General features: G+C 32.9%; 1 protein-coding gene across 1 annotated transcript; it reads right to left on the reverse strand.

Moving 5' to 3' along the window:
• Positions 1–1,672: 1,672 nt before the first annotated feature.
• Positions 1,673–6,449, reverse strand: LOC140664515 (uncharacterized). The gene is made up of 11 exons (XM_072889676.1): positions 5,395–6,449; positions 5,047–5,292; positions 4,133–4,189; positions 3,933–4,043; positions 3,686–3,754; positions 3,532–3,594; positions 3,352–3,474; positions 3,193–3,252; positions 3,020–3,088; positions 2,698–2,880; positions 1,673–2,020 (listed from the first exon to the last, which is right to left on the reverse strand). Exons 1-11 carry the CDS (start codon positions 6,328–6,330, stop codon positions 1,673–1,675), a joined length of 2,265 nt encoding a protein of 754 aa, XP_072745777.1. The 5' UTR covers positions 6,331–6,449.
• Positions 6,450–15,916: the final 9,467 nt, after the last annotated feature.

Consider the following 15,916-nt stretch of genomic DNA (forward strand, 5'->3'; position numbering starts at 1 on the left):
TGATATTTCCTCATGCGACCCATTAAATCGTAAACAGATGTAAAGCAGGATATCTACAGAGGGCAGAGAAACGCGAAAAGATAAACGGGAGCATAAGATGCCGGTTTATGCGAAATTGCGTAAACCTGTCAATCCATAACGATGCCGAGAAACGTCTGACCCGTTGGTTATATGTAAGAAATGACAGAGACAAGTGTTAAGAGAACAGACAAAGAGACAGAGAGGAAGAGAGAAAATCATTCTGAAGAAACTATGCCCTAATGTCGTAAAAAGTCTCGTTGAAAGTGTTATGGAAATTATTGGTTTCGACAGATTCTCTTTTGCAGAACAAGTAAAAATTCCTAACATCGATAGTTTTTTCAAAAGGACAGGAATACATAGGGTCGAGATCGTTGAATTATCCTTCTATCCCGTTACGACCAATCGACCGTATCGGCAATAGAGAAGAAAAGGCGTTCGACGAATCTACGAACATCGTTTCCCAATAAAGCAAAATTGACCGTCAATGACATCATTCTGAAACAGTCACGTAACTAATGCGTAACTCACGTCTGGGACGTATTATATATTATATATATCCGGGATATTCGTAAGGCCTATCAATTTGTAAAGATGTTATAATTTCTTCGATTATACGATCCCAATTTTTTTGACTATTATAATTTCATTATAATTTCTCACCTAAATCTATCTGCATTCGTTCTTTATCGGTCACGTCTGTCAGCACTTTGTGAAACTTAGGCTAACAAGAAGCTATAAAAAAAAAACTGGATACGCAAAAGGATTGACTATCTTGATAAAAGCGAAATGCTCTCTTTCTGCGTGTACGTCACTTCCGGATATAAACTCTCACGCATATATCGGACACGGTACGCGGTAACAGATGCCGAGTAATGTAAGCAACTGTTGCACGCAATAAGTTCCTTAAGTGCATTTTTATGCGCCTTTATGTATCTCGTGCATGTTCAGAGTGTAATAAATGTGAAGATTCTTCCTGTATAAAAGAGTTATCGTTTTCTTCTCGCTCGATGTATCATAAATAGTGCTTTCTCTAATTGAAAAATATATTGTAGTTAAAATCAGATTACGTTTAGAACTTTATAATAATAATCATTAATAATAATACAATAATAATAATAATAATAAATAGAAAAATGATAAAAGAATATATAAATAAATTTTATCATTTACATATGTTGTAGTATTATTATGATATATAATAATGATATATACATTTATATATCAAATGAAATCTGTAGTATGCAAATGTTAAAACCTGACTGGCAATTGGGTCGTTATATTTGAAAGTAGTTATCCGGAAATGATAGTTTATAAGTGAGGGTAAATGACGGTTTAATGTGGTTTATGTGTCTTGTGCAGTTCAATTATCCTGCGATTATTGTGTATTAGCTCGCTGTATGTCCCCATGTTTCCAGTTTCAACCGAGTTCATTATTGCGAAATTATCATCCGAATTTATTGGCGAAATCACGCGCCGACTTCCGTAGCATCTATGCGGAACAATGCCTTTCCAAAGGGATTTGAATACCGTGAAAAACTAGGAAATGATTCTAAGCACTTTCACAAGTTATGTTAAAGTATCTTTTATCGAGGAAAACGATCTCTTCTCGATGTTTAATAAAAAAATTGCAGTATAAATTGTAGACTATAACTTAAAATTTCTTTCTTATTTGCTGTCCGGTTCGCCTTCGCGTGAACGTTTCATAAGGAGAACTCGCAGGTGGATTATAGGCAGGAGGCCTCATGGACGGCGGCGGTTGTTCGTAGGGTGCATTTGTCGGTGGACCGTATGCAGGGGTTTGAGGAGGCTCCTTAGACGAACCTTCCGATGAACTGGCTGATAGACCAGCGCTACCGCTCGACGATGTGCCAGACAGATTTGCGCTAGAGGTTGACGACGTGGCCGACAGTTTTAAGAAAGCGCCGAGAACTTCCTTTAAGATATCGTTAATCTCGTTCCCACCCCCACCCCCACCTCCACCTCCACCTCCGTTAGGCATCTACAAAATTAAAATTATTTCAGGCAAAAATAACGGTTCCATCTCTATACGCGAATATGATAAACAGCTGATTATTTTTATCTTCTTTTAATTTATTTTTATTGATTTTATTAATCTTTTAATATTTACTATATAGGGTAAACTAAAGTATGATGGCCATAGGCTGTAATTTTTTCAATAATCGCTACATAGTGCGCTTTTTTAGTCATTATCAAAGATAATCGATATTTACAGTAGTTTATGCGCATACATTATTCGAAATAACGATATTGTGAATCTTATATCATATTTTTACTTTTGACTATCTGCAAAGTTTTTCACTTGTCCACTAAAAACTGTTATGTAACGTCGAATAAATGACAGTTAAGCTATCGTAATCGACGTTAGACATATTATAAAGATATGTAAATTGTTTTGTGACTTATAATTTTTCTTTTTGTTTTCACTATTTTTTTTATAAATATTATGGCCATCTTTTACGTAATTTAAGCTTCAGTGAAGATAATATGCCAAACGCTATTAAAAAATAACAAAAATAAAAGTATATTTTTTGGATTTTAAAAAACTATGGCCATCTTACCCGAGTTTACCCTATAAATAAGCATGACTTAAGGTCTTTTAAATATCAATTAATATAATATAAATTTAAAATTCTTAAAAAATAATTGTGTGCTTACGGGTTGATAACTGTCGTAGGTGTTACCATAACTGCCATAAGTTGTAGGGGCGTAATATGTGTCTTTATGACCTCTATGACTCTTTTGTCCGCTAGAACCAGCGCTAGCACCAGCAAGCACACCTGACACAAGCGAACTTACTAGAGATTTCACGTCTGACTCATCTGCTGAAGCGGCAAGTTCCTAAAATGTAAATGTACAGATAACATTGATCTGTCACACAATTTAGGAAAAACATTTTAAATATACAGGAAATGTAAAAGAGAAAAATGTATCGTTATAAATGACCATATAAAAAAAATTTTAATTTTATGATGCCTACTTTACTCAGTTTAGCGGTGATAGTGGCGATAAGGTTCGATAATACTGATTGTCCATATGGTCCCTGCGGCTAAAATCGGCGAAAGAGAAATAGATATATAAAATATGTATGATGTAAAATTACAATTTTGAAAGCTATTACAAAGGCTTGTATTTTGCTTAACTATTAATTACCTCGCTTAAAGGGCCAGCAATTGCTGTAATTAAAGATGCCGATCCCTGTTTACCACCGGGCTAAAAATAAAGTTAACCTGTCCGTTTATATCTGGCCTTGCAGCTCTATAAAAATCATACGATTTTATGTGCTACAGTTGTACGAAATAAAATTCTTACACCACTACTGGCACGACTCAACGGACCGATCAGAGGACCTAAAAGAGGTCCGATGAGCGGTGCTATCAGTGTAATCAGAGGTCCTAGAATGGCACCAGAGTCGCTACCTTCCCCTTCCGGGCCCTGAAATAAAGAGATTTAGCTTCTTGCTCTATCAAAAGTTATTCGATTCAACCTTACCTCGCTAAGTTTTTGGGAAAGTGGCAGGAAAACTGCAGGAATATCAATTCCATCTTGCTCTGGCTAGAAGGCGACAAATATATTTCATCTAATGTAATTAAATATTTACAGATAATTTTCAGAATGGTATATACATGAAGCAGTTTAATCTTACATCAGAGAGTTCCTCGAGAAGAGGAATCGCGGCTTGAAGCACTTCTATTACGTTGGTATCGGACTCTGGCTAAAATACGGTATTAATTATTATTATTATTATTTTCACATTAAATTTATCTCTGAAATTGTATTACGATGCAACATTGTGTGCACATCATTACTCACAAATGTAATATTTTTAACCACAAAGTAAAGTGCAAAAATATTTTAACGATATTTATGTGTGGGTTGTTATATCATCTTACATCACTAAGATCTTCGAGAAGCGGCGCAGCTAATGGTAATAAATCGATCAGAGCTTGTATAGATCCGCCCTCTTCTTCGTCTTCGTCCTCGTCGTCATCGTCATCGTCATCCTGTGAAATAATACATTGCGTATATTATATTAATAATTAATGTAACGTAGCGTTTTTATAATAAAAGAAAATATAAAGAGAGTTTATACGTTCAGTTCCTGCGCTTGATTGTTCGTTTCATTTTGCCTTTCTTGATTAGGCGGTATCTGAAATAAACAAACACACATACATTTTAGTTATTATAATAAATAAATATTAATTGTCACATGAATTATTTTTGAAGTGTCCAAATAAAAGTCATGTTGTTATCATGAATCAAAAAGGTGAAAAAACTCTGTAATTTTTTACACCTTTCATTACCTCAGCGTTTTGTATTATTACATTTTTATTGATGCGTAATCAATGGGAATTCATAAATTTTGTCACTATTTCTGTTCATGATAGATTAAAAGAAGAATTTGCCGCACCTGGTCCTTACTTGCGCAATATATTACTGACACAATGATCTTTCATACATATTTATGCGCTGGAATAGCCATCAGATTGCAAATATCGTGGTTAACCAATTGCAAACTACGCGAATTTCACTTTTTTCTTATTATCACGACTATTAATCTCTACCGACCAAAAGAATGCTTTTGTATGACGACTTAGTAATGACTAATTCAGCCACGTGTTAAAGTAAAATACAATAGCTCTAATGAACGAGTCACTCAAGAATATGCGTTGCAGCATAATTTAATCCCTAAATGCGGATGCAACTGCAAGGGGCAGATAAACTTTCACGCTTAAATTCGTTTATCGTGTTATTAAGCGTGACTATTGATCTCATTTGACTTTTTATAGTAGTTTCGTCAATATTATTACGATAGCTACAATTTTTTCATAATCGTGAAATTATGCAAAGTTTTTAAATATTGCAAGATATTATCTTCTTTTTCTTTTTAATTACAATATATATTTATTTTGTAAAGCATTTTTCACATTGAGACATTTATCGGTTTAAACGTAAATCATTTGAAATTACAAGCGTTTGGAAATACACTTCTTGCAATCTACTCACCTCGTCGTCGAAGGTCACTTGTATCTTCTGCGAGTTTGTACCTTTCAAGATAGAGAGTACAGGCGTCGCGACAGTAATTTCGGTAGTATTCTTCGGTAGTTTTTTTAAAATTCCCAACATTCTCAATAAATCGCCGAGTATGGATGGCTGTCGATTATTGTTTTGCGAATTCAAATTCTGCTTCCTCGCACTTTTCGTTTTTTTCTCATTTTTCTTTTTCTGTCTGTCTTCTTGCTCCTTTTCTTCCTTTTCTTCTTTTTCTTCTTCTTCATCTTCCTGTTCTTCCTTTTCTTCTTTTTCTTCTTTTTCTCCTTTTCTTGCAATTTCATTAATTTTCTTTCCGTTTGCATTTGTGTCCAAATCATTAAAAACAACATTGACTTGTCCAGATTCGTTTGTGAGTGTGTAATTTTTTTCGAAATCTTTTTCAAACTGCTGAAACTCATGAAGGGGATCTCTGCGAAACGCGAAATAATCCTTCGGCTGGGTATTTAAGACTGCTGTAGTTGCTGGAAGCTGGCTATTGATCGTTATCACCGCTTGAAATGGAAAGGTTAACAGGGGTTCACCTAAACGTGACAGATTCGTGGCCGTCAATTCATCGTTTACGGTGATCGGTAGCGTCTGTCCGAACTCGTTGTCGAAGGTTCTAGATATCGGAAGATACGTGGCGGCCGGCGGCCGCTGTGCCAGGATATTGAAATTTCCAAAGGTATCGACTTCACTTTGTTGAAAGAGATTGTCAAAATTTGGGTTGAAATTCGCGAAATTATTCGGCCCATTGATATCTGAAGAAGGAAAGTTGAAAGAGTTCTGCGGAGTGGGTGTAGTCGTTTTCATCCCTCCTAAAGACAATGGATAAGCCATCACTTTTTCATCCCCTTTTGACATATGAGGTCCTTTGAGTCTTCGCGCTGGATAGTTAAAGCCTTGTCGTTTCTCACTGAAAGGCGCCTTCTTCGTCATCTCTTTCGACTTGATAGCCGAGTTGTCCACAAAGGACACTCGTTTATCGCTTGATAGCGTGTCTTTCAAGTTAGTCGGTACGAAATTTATCTTAGATGCTACCAAACTCATAACATATTTAGACCAAGCTACTAAATCTTGTTTCGAAGCAATCTTGAGCGGTAACTGGATCTCTAGAACTCTCGGGGATGCCGAGAACCCTTGTTCGTTTGGCGAACGCTTTCGAGACCTGAAAGGCGCCGAAATTGCGAGATCGGACATTATCAAAATTAGAATGCAGTTTGAACGGGACAGTATCCATGATAATACGAAAAGCATCTTGAAAATTGATATTCTGCTCCAAATACTACTAATTTTGTCTGAGTAGTTTTTAGATTTTAGGTATAATTAGCAGATGATTGTAATACCATGATTTTCCAGGAGAGAAAATAACATTACATTTTCTTTTATTTCTATTTATTTCCTCGACGAAATTCTCGGAATATGTTTAATAAATCTCAAAATAACAGCTAAATTAGGTCATAACTGTTCAAATAATAATAACACACTTGTGACTTCGATCTCACACTTTACTCACTGATCGCGGTCAACAATAATTTACACGTCAGATCAATAGTTTAATTAACACAAGTTTATTCATTTTTTCTTTTTTTTTTTTTTTTTTTTTTATCAAAGGCAAACTAGAAGCACCGTTTCTCAAGCGGAAGGACACGAGGATTGTACTTGAAGAACTGGACAGTTGAATAAGAAAATGGTTGCTTTATAGGCTGAGGCTAATCAAAGGTCTGTTTTTTCCCTGATCGCGGAAGCGTGCACTTTTTTTCATGCACCATCGTGATATCGGCTTCGCTAATCATAGTGCGCCGGACCGAGGGCGGCCGCGTTCACTTCCGTCGTTGCGTTTCCTTCGACGAGGTCTTCCTCTCTCCGGCATTTAGGTAATTACGCGCATAAGCGAGCGGGTCGGCAGGCATGTAATGCGACAAAACGCACGTGATGACAGGCAAGAGCGACTTTCGTAAAGGCGATGCAAATATTCCATTTTGTAACGTATCGTAAATAACGGAATTATTTTACTGGAGGCGGGTATTACGTTAGAGAGCCGACGACGAGCGAGACTTTGATTATTGCGCGATTAAGCGATTGCGCCTAAAGCATCGTCGATGCGCGGAACTCGTCGAAACGAGTTCGTCGTTTACGCGTTTTCTTCCGGGTGGAACAACCTCGTCGATACCAAACGTTTCGCAATACTTAACTTCATTAAGCCAGTTGTCAAACTGAACATTAACGTCCGGCATGATTGATAATTTATTATAGTGGTTTGCATCGTTAGAAATTTTATTATACGTAATAGCAAAGATACGAGCGATCAAAGTTTTCACAAATATCTGACGGACAGTGAATTTTTTTTTTAACTCTGTTTTAATGATACGTGTGTGTTTGTATCTTGGACGAAAAATCCACATCTCCGCCTCGGAAGTAATCCGTTATAAAGTATTAAAGATTAAAAAGGTAAAACTGTGGCAGTAGAGTGAATTTATCTCCGTCATGACCATGATCGTGATCTTGAAATTCTAAGCGGTAACAATGAAAGAACGAGAGTCCGTAATGAGCGACAGTATCCCGGTTCTCACAGAGACACAAAGCAAGGACGCGTTCGCACCCGCTCACGCTAATGATAGTTCTCACGATTAAGTCGTCAAAAGGTGGTTTCAATTAAGCAAATGCGTAGAAAAAAAGACTCGACGAAAATCTGAATTAGAGACCTCTATTACACGATTTTCTTCGAATAATTTACATCGTGCGGCTAATCATATTCAAAGTACACACAATTTAAAAATCACATGCGAAAAAAGAAAAGCCAACGCAGTAAACCAAGCGCAAAAATTACAGCATCGAAAAGATACATATATTGAAAATAATTTATGTTTTATTATAATAATTATATTAAAGTAACTTTTTGTAAAATAGATTCAAATTGTTTAACTGTTTGATTCATAATCAATTACATGAAATTAGTTTTTTTCTTCCACGCCCTACATTTGCGTCGGCTCTTCATTGCCTTCCTTTTATGTTCATTTTGTATTAGTTATTAATACTAAGAGCCTTTGAAATCGCTAAATTATTTAAAGTATTCGATTTCTAATCAAATAAATAGGTAATATTAAGAAATAACAGATAATCGGAATAATAAATTTAGAATGGATCAAAAATGTTAAAAATGCCAACACATAAAATCTGATAATTAACCAATTTGTATTATTTTGGCAAGACATTTGTATAATTTTTAAATGACAAACAAAATAGAGAAAGTTAAAAGCATTATATTAGATGACGTAATTATTAAAATTGTAGGATATATTATTTGCGAAATCTCGCACAATATAGTATACGCAACAAAAATAAGCGGATGTAGTAAAATGTCAGGTCTGAGTGTTTCTTCAATGACAGGAATGATCGGTTACATCTGGTAACCTTTCACTTTTTTCAGCCTTCGAAGGAAGGCCGAAAAGAAAGGTTTACATAAAATTTGCAAATATTACAGTCACTATAAGTAAATCGTGATGGCCATAAAAAAGATGCAAAACATCAATATTTAGGAGAAATATAAATTCAAAATTTAAAATGTGTATGGTATTTAAAAACGAGGTATATATTAACACGCTCGTATTTTTTTATAGAGAATAGTAATAATTATTTGTGCATAATAACATTTTTTTGTATTTTTCACTATTTCGTAAAATGTCTCCTAATATTAATATTTAACTGAAACTATTAAGTTAAGATAGCAAAACACGATGACTCGATGATGTGCAATCGAGCGCGATGAAATCAACGTGACGGGGCAAAAGAATGAAACATATGAGACCAGTGGACTTTCCATTGTACAAATGCACGGTCAGTGTACTTTGTGCTGTCGAGCCATTTGCGCGATTCGCAATATCGTGTTTGCAACGTGTTCTTCCGTTTATATCTCATAAAACTACACTAATTTTCGCAATTTTCACAGAGAAAGGGAAAAGAAAAGCGCTTAAGACTATAGCTACGCAAATAGACTCGATTTAGAAATATACATAAAATATAAATGTGTAATTTATATTTACACACACACATATATTAAATTATGCGTAGTCATTCGATTAAAATGAATATGAATAGTTTTTGCAAGCTGATTATTAATAATTCAAAGCAAACTACTAGTGTGCAAAAAAAAATTTTATTCGTTTCATGTGTTATATCTTGTTTCAAAAGCTGATTATTTTAATAGCTAGATCATTATAGTAAGTTAAAAAAGTTTAGAGAACAAATAACGAAATCGCAATTTATACAGGAAGTTGGATTAGTCCGCGGTAAAAACTAGTTTCCTCAGAATTCACGTGAATTTTTATCACCGTCGATCAACGTTTACCTTTCATTTTCGATCGATTACTCCGTTTTATGTGAGCTGGTTTTGTCGATTATAATCAGACATCTTTAACTTCTAATCAATATGAGTTTCAATTGGCTTGTAAGTAAATTCCATCATCGTTCACGCTTAGACGATCGTTTAAGAAAAAGTGAAAGTTTCTCAACTTCATCAACAAGTCTAATATAATTTAATTAAATATTTATTTCACATTGCGTTACATCTTAATAAATCAATTCTTCTTTTAGGGCCAAACATTTAATAAATATATAGGATGACAAAAATGAAAAATATTGCGTGAATGCCTGTTATTAAATTTTGTCAGGTGACAATTAAAATTTAAAATATTATTCACGCATATAAAGGTGTCTCCGTCTGGTGAACATTCACCAAAGCCTGAGCGCTAATCGAAGTATCTCTGTTCTGTACAGTTGTCTTATTAAAGTAGCTGTCGGTAAAATCACCGTGATTATGAAAATATTTCAAGTTCATCTAGTCTATAAAAAATCGGGAAATACCTACCTCACCCACGTCACTTGATTGTACGATGAGAAAATAATATTATCCGCAAAATAAGACGCACTAAAAGCTATTCCTCGACACTACCTGTTTTCTACGAGATCGCATACTATAAATAAATTACATTTTCTTGCAATAAAGTTTATAATTAATTAAATACAATTAATTGTAGATGCGATATTAAAGTTAGATATTCTAATCAAATCGATGTAAACGCTATTTAGTGTATTTACGTACATTTTAATAAATTTGATAGAAAAAAGAAAAACACCATACTTTAATCAGAAGTTAATAAGGTTGACAAATTATGTGCACATTGCAGATTAAAATGTACCAATATCTTTATTAGTATCTTCTTCAATAAATCTTAAGTCATTTTTATGGAAGATTATTTTTCTTATTTTGACAAGTCAATTTATTACAAATTTGCGTAACGTATGTCTGATACTTACACATGTAAATTACATTACGGAATTATATACTTGAATGACGTATATGTATGTTGTCACGGTTCTATGACGTAAAATGTTCTGAATGAAATAAACAACCTCCTGCGTTTTTGCAAGCAGCTTTTGTTATTTTAAATATAAATACAATATATATGCTGAAGCTATTGTTGCGTCTACAGAATCGGTTAATTTTAATTTTATGTCATTGTGTATGTGTGTGTGTGTGTGTATGTGTGTGTGTGTGTTTTAACATTTATATTGTATAATTGCAAATTATTTACTATTTATTTCAGCAATAACCATTCTTGTGTAGAAATACGAAGAGAAAACCGCGAAGAGCTCGACGACTGATCTTTTCGCCCTTTCGCAAATGCAATGTAATAATCAATCGATTCAAAGTAAAAATCGTAAAATCAATCGAACAGTAAAAAGCAAAACGCAAAGAGAGGTAAACCTTTGCACTGTTACGCCAATTAAGTAGCCGTTTTCTCTTTTACCCCGCGCGAGAAAAAAATCTGCTGAACTCGGCGTCACCCTGCGTCACACCAGATAGGTATCAGATATAATGCGAAACTCATTTTAGATGCAATCGAGCAACGCACGGCCAATTGCAGTTGGGCCTACGATCGAACGGAGCTGCTTTCATGCAAATCTCGTAACAGCAAGGTTAACAACATTCGCGCTCTAGACTATTCTTTCCGACTTCGGGCGACGATAGTCACTGTCTCCGGACGAATCAACAGTCAGATGTGCTATTTCCAGTGAAAGGCAAAGATAATAGCTCAAAAAAAACGGAGAGAAAATGCTCAAAAAATTATACTTATTAGGCCTAGTTTAGATCAAAGTGCAGGTAATCTTTTATTATTGAGATACGCATTTGTAAGATGGTAAAAAATATTTTTTTTTCATGATTCTAAGTACCTAATATATACATACATACATGCTTGCATGTAAAAGTTTATATCTATTTTATCTTATTTAGAAAATATTTGATTAGATTGGTTTAAAATTTATGACTTCCACTTTTGTTACAATGCGTTTTGTAAAACCTCGCTGATTGTATTATAATTCGGAATTATGTTGCTCGTACAATCTTCACTTTACGGTGAAACAAAATCTACGTGTCACGTAATACTTTCACTAGAATTCGCTTCCGGTCCAATAATCAAAAATACATTATATAAAAGTGTTTATAAAATCCATGCGTCATAAAATTGATGAAACGTAAAATGTTAACGTGTTTCTTTTTAGTCGTAATTGACACTTTGTAAGAATTACAAAGATGCCTATTCAGACACCAGGCAGATCTTTTAAAAATTTCTTCGGCCATTAAAATCATCATTTGCTACTAAAATGTCTAGCGTTATATGTTTTAAGGCGAGATTATAGTGACTATAAAAGTATCCATAAATGTTTCGTATATTGCTCGGATTTTATCAAAGAATGTAATAACATTTTTCTATATCGAAATATCCTCTTTTAATATCCTTGCAAAATCGTGCTGATTCACTTTTGTTGCTCGTATTTTTTTACGTTTTCCGAAGATGTAATAACACTTTTCGATAAGTGCTATACCGGGATATTTATGGATATGTTTATGACTCCTACGTTTTTATAGCTTACAGAACGTACCGAACAATCAAGATTTTCGTGCCGGTAGATTTTTCGCTGAGAAATGTTAGCTATTGTTTCTGCAACAAAGTCATTAAAGTATACGTTAATTACGTCTTTAAATTATTATTATTATATACGTTACTTTTTACTATTTTGCTACTTTATATTTTATATTTAATACTTTTTTGTACTATTTAGTATCTGTAATTTTCAGTATCAAAGTTATGTAAATTTTGTAATTATTCAAAATGATGCGCAACAAACTATCCAAGAACTGGTAATTTGACAGAATGAAAACAAGTCTTACAAGTTAACAGCCATAAAGTTTTATTCTAAAATATTTATAATCTATTCAATAGTTGTATATATTCAATAGTTGTAATAATATATAGTTAATTTAAGATTGAGAATTATTGCGAATTTGGTAACGCGCATTGAATCAAATAGAACAAAGAGAAGAAATAAAACGTAATAAGGATGAGTCAACGCAATTTTGCAAGGAAAAACGGCCTTAGTCTCTTCAGAAAAATTTTTTTAGAATAGAACGAGAAATCGATGCTTTTTCCAACCCAGAATTGTTTTCATAAGTACATTGAGTCTGAACCAATTCTGAAACAATTCTTTACAATCTGAGATTTGCGAGTGAGAGATAATGATAGCAGCATCTATCAACGAATCAATTATGCCCTCCAATAATCTGATAAAAATATCTGCTGCAATATAAAAGTATCCGCACTTTTTATTCCTAATATTGGCTTTTTAACGTTAAAATATTTAACATTTTACTATTGACATATGTGTCTAAGCATAGATTCTTTACTTATATAATATAAGTTATATACGTACCAACTGACTCAATAATCATTTCAAGCATAATTTCTTTTCCGCATAGCACTGATGTGAAACGACGATTATGATTAAAAAAATTTTTTTTTAAATTTAATTGTTGCTTTCAATATCTATTTCGCGTAACACTTTCGACATAAAAAGACTTAAAGCTATCGATCGTTACAGGAATAACATATAGAAAAGCGATCTCTCTCTCTCTTTTTCTTCTTTTTTATTCTTTATTTATTTTCCCCATTAGTCATCACATACACATCTCGGTTCTCTGGAATATAATTCCGGAATGAGTGTTGCGTGTGCAACACTTCTCTTCAAGTTCTGCGTTACATTATATCGGGTTGGAAATACGTTCGCATCACATCTTATATAAATTGTAGATTATGTTGTAAATCAAGTTGTAATAATGTATATGTAGCAAAATTGACTGTAATTAAAATCTAAATAAAATTCTTCAATAATAATAATAAAAATATAAATAAAATTATTCGATAATAATAATTAGCTTAAGTGTAAAGTGTAAATGTATGTTAGATGATATATCTTTCATATTAATGTATGTACCAATCGTATTGTCAAATATCCGTCAATCAAGACAGATTGTCATTTTCTTTTGTCATAAAAGGAAGATAATTGCTTCACTTGTCTTTGTTGTCATTCTAACATTCTGACAAGTAACGAGCGGAAACTGCTGAGAAAGGGAAAATTAATTCGTCGACATAAATTCGCGATGATTCAAGAACAAGAGAAAATTAGTGCATTATGAAGCGGGGCTTAATATATAATTGAAGAGTAAAATAGGTGAAGGTGGTATGTATATTTGAGAAAAGATTAAAGATTAAAGATTTTATGACACATGATTTAATTGAGCAATGAAATATAAAGTTAAATGACATTATGCAATGGCTCACAGAACAATTATTCGAATTTTGATTGTCGGATAGTATAATATTTTCGAGAATTTCTTGATGTTTTTCACTTTCTTGCAAAATAGCATAATTATATTTAATTGTTATTACGCTAATTCACATTTTTTTTTTACTTCTTACTTCTAACAAATGTTTAATTTTACATCATTTTGCAAGATCTTCGGACGGTCAGAACCTGAAAATATAGAAAGTGAAACAATTTTTGAAACACATTGCCCTTCTCTTTATGCGTTTCGTGGAAATACATAAAGTATTATACCTCGAGATTTGTTGTGAAATGTGGTGGTACTTTAAGTAACATTGTTTGCGCCATTGCACGAAATATGTTATCTGATTATGACTATTACGTACTTGAACCTTTAGAATGTAAATCAAATAAAACTGTCGGCACGCCAAGATAAACAGGTGTTAATTTTAAAGAAAACATGCAAATTAACACTTAATATACATACAATTTTACAATCACAAGACTGATTAATTCCTCTTTACCTGATAATGTATAATTTTTTACGTATCATATCTGTGTGATTATATATTCTCTCTGTACATTTTATTACATACATTTTTATTTACATATTTGTATATTTCATGAAAATAAGGAAAATAGTTGTAATATTGCCGATTTAAATATATACAAATCAAGACTAGATTTTTACTATATTATAATGAAGACATATCTATTATAATGATAACATGTGAAAGAGTTATTACTAAAGATTTTATTTCGTAATTGATTATTTTCAGATTGATATATTGTAGTATTATAAATGTCCATATGGTTTTTTTATTCTATAAAAACACAAAAAAATTACCTATCTCTTTTTTACAATTTTATTTATGACGATGAATATATGCAAAAGGTTAAATTTTTCAATGTTGTTTTTGTTGCTTATTTAGTATTAATAGTTATGATTCTCTTTATTATCGAAATATTTCTTGTTTAATATTTTGTAAAAAGTAAGATAAAAACCAACTCGATAAATGAACAACATACGTTTGTTTTTCTTTAGGATCTATTTAAATAAATCCATTAAAATATATAAAAATTATATTTAAATATATTAAAATATGTAAAAATCATTATACAATGGATTTATCGAATAGATATAAAATAAATAAGAACAGTATATCCTTGTTACTAAACGAAGCATATCGCAAGTGCATGCGCATTCTGTAATCTGAATCCGCGTGCATTTCGTGATTCAGAAATTTGTTGGTAAACAATTAAGTAACCAGCTGTAATAAACACACCTACGTAAGCAGAAAGAGACCAGGAGGATGAACGCAATAATATCAATTATGATTTCTATTTCAATTATTTCCACTACCGAGAAATTTCATTCCGAAAAATTCCATATAGACAATGATATAACATTAGATTTGATCAAGATTAATTTTTTCACGATTTCTAGTTGTGTATCTTATATGTTTAATATATGAAACTATAGTTGTCCATCTATGTGTTCGATGCTAATGCGTGATGTCCGCGGGAAACAAGTAATTTAATCGCAAAAAAAAAACAATATAAAAAGCGTATGCAAAATTTCTGTAAATAGCTCAAGGCGATCTTTGATATAAACATATAATTGTAATATTTCTACGAAGGAATTGTCAGCAAGTAATAAAAAGCAGAATCTTAAGCGTAAATTTTGGTTTGTGCGGTTGTCTGCCTATTGTAATTTACAACATATCTGCGTATCAATTTGCTAGTCAGCTGACATTCTCTCAACTTCCTATTGTCTATAATACATCTTTTCTTGCGACATACTCTTTTGCGATGCAATGTATAAAAAAGCGCTGGTAGCTTCAACCCTGAATTATAAAATGCAAAAAAGGGGGAAACCACCTGGCAAAATCACCACAAGCGGCTCAATGGTTTCACATAAAAAAATTGCTAAATAACTTATTAAGATGAACCATGACCTAAACGAGGGATGTATATATACGTACGCTTTCATTATCTATGGTGTGTAATTGGTTTCAATGACACCGTTTTATTCTAATCAATGGGAATTTACATCTAATAGCTTATGTCGTCAGAAGAAGAATAAGGTTGCGAAGTTTTCAGCTTTGTGATGTGAGTAACATGCTGGTAGAACAACGCGCGTAGATGTGATAAATAGTAATCATGCAATGTCAATCAA

The sequence above is a fragment of the Anoplolepis gracilipes genome, chromosome 4, assembly GCF_047496725.1.
Source record: "Anoplolepis gracilipes chromosome 4, ASM4749672v1, whole genome shotgun sequence".
NCBI classification, from domain to species: domain Eukaryota; kingdom Metazoa; phylum Arthropoda; class Insecta; order Hymenoptera; family Formicidae; genus Anoplolepis; species Anoplolepis gracilipes.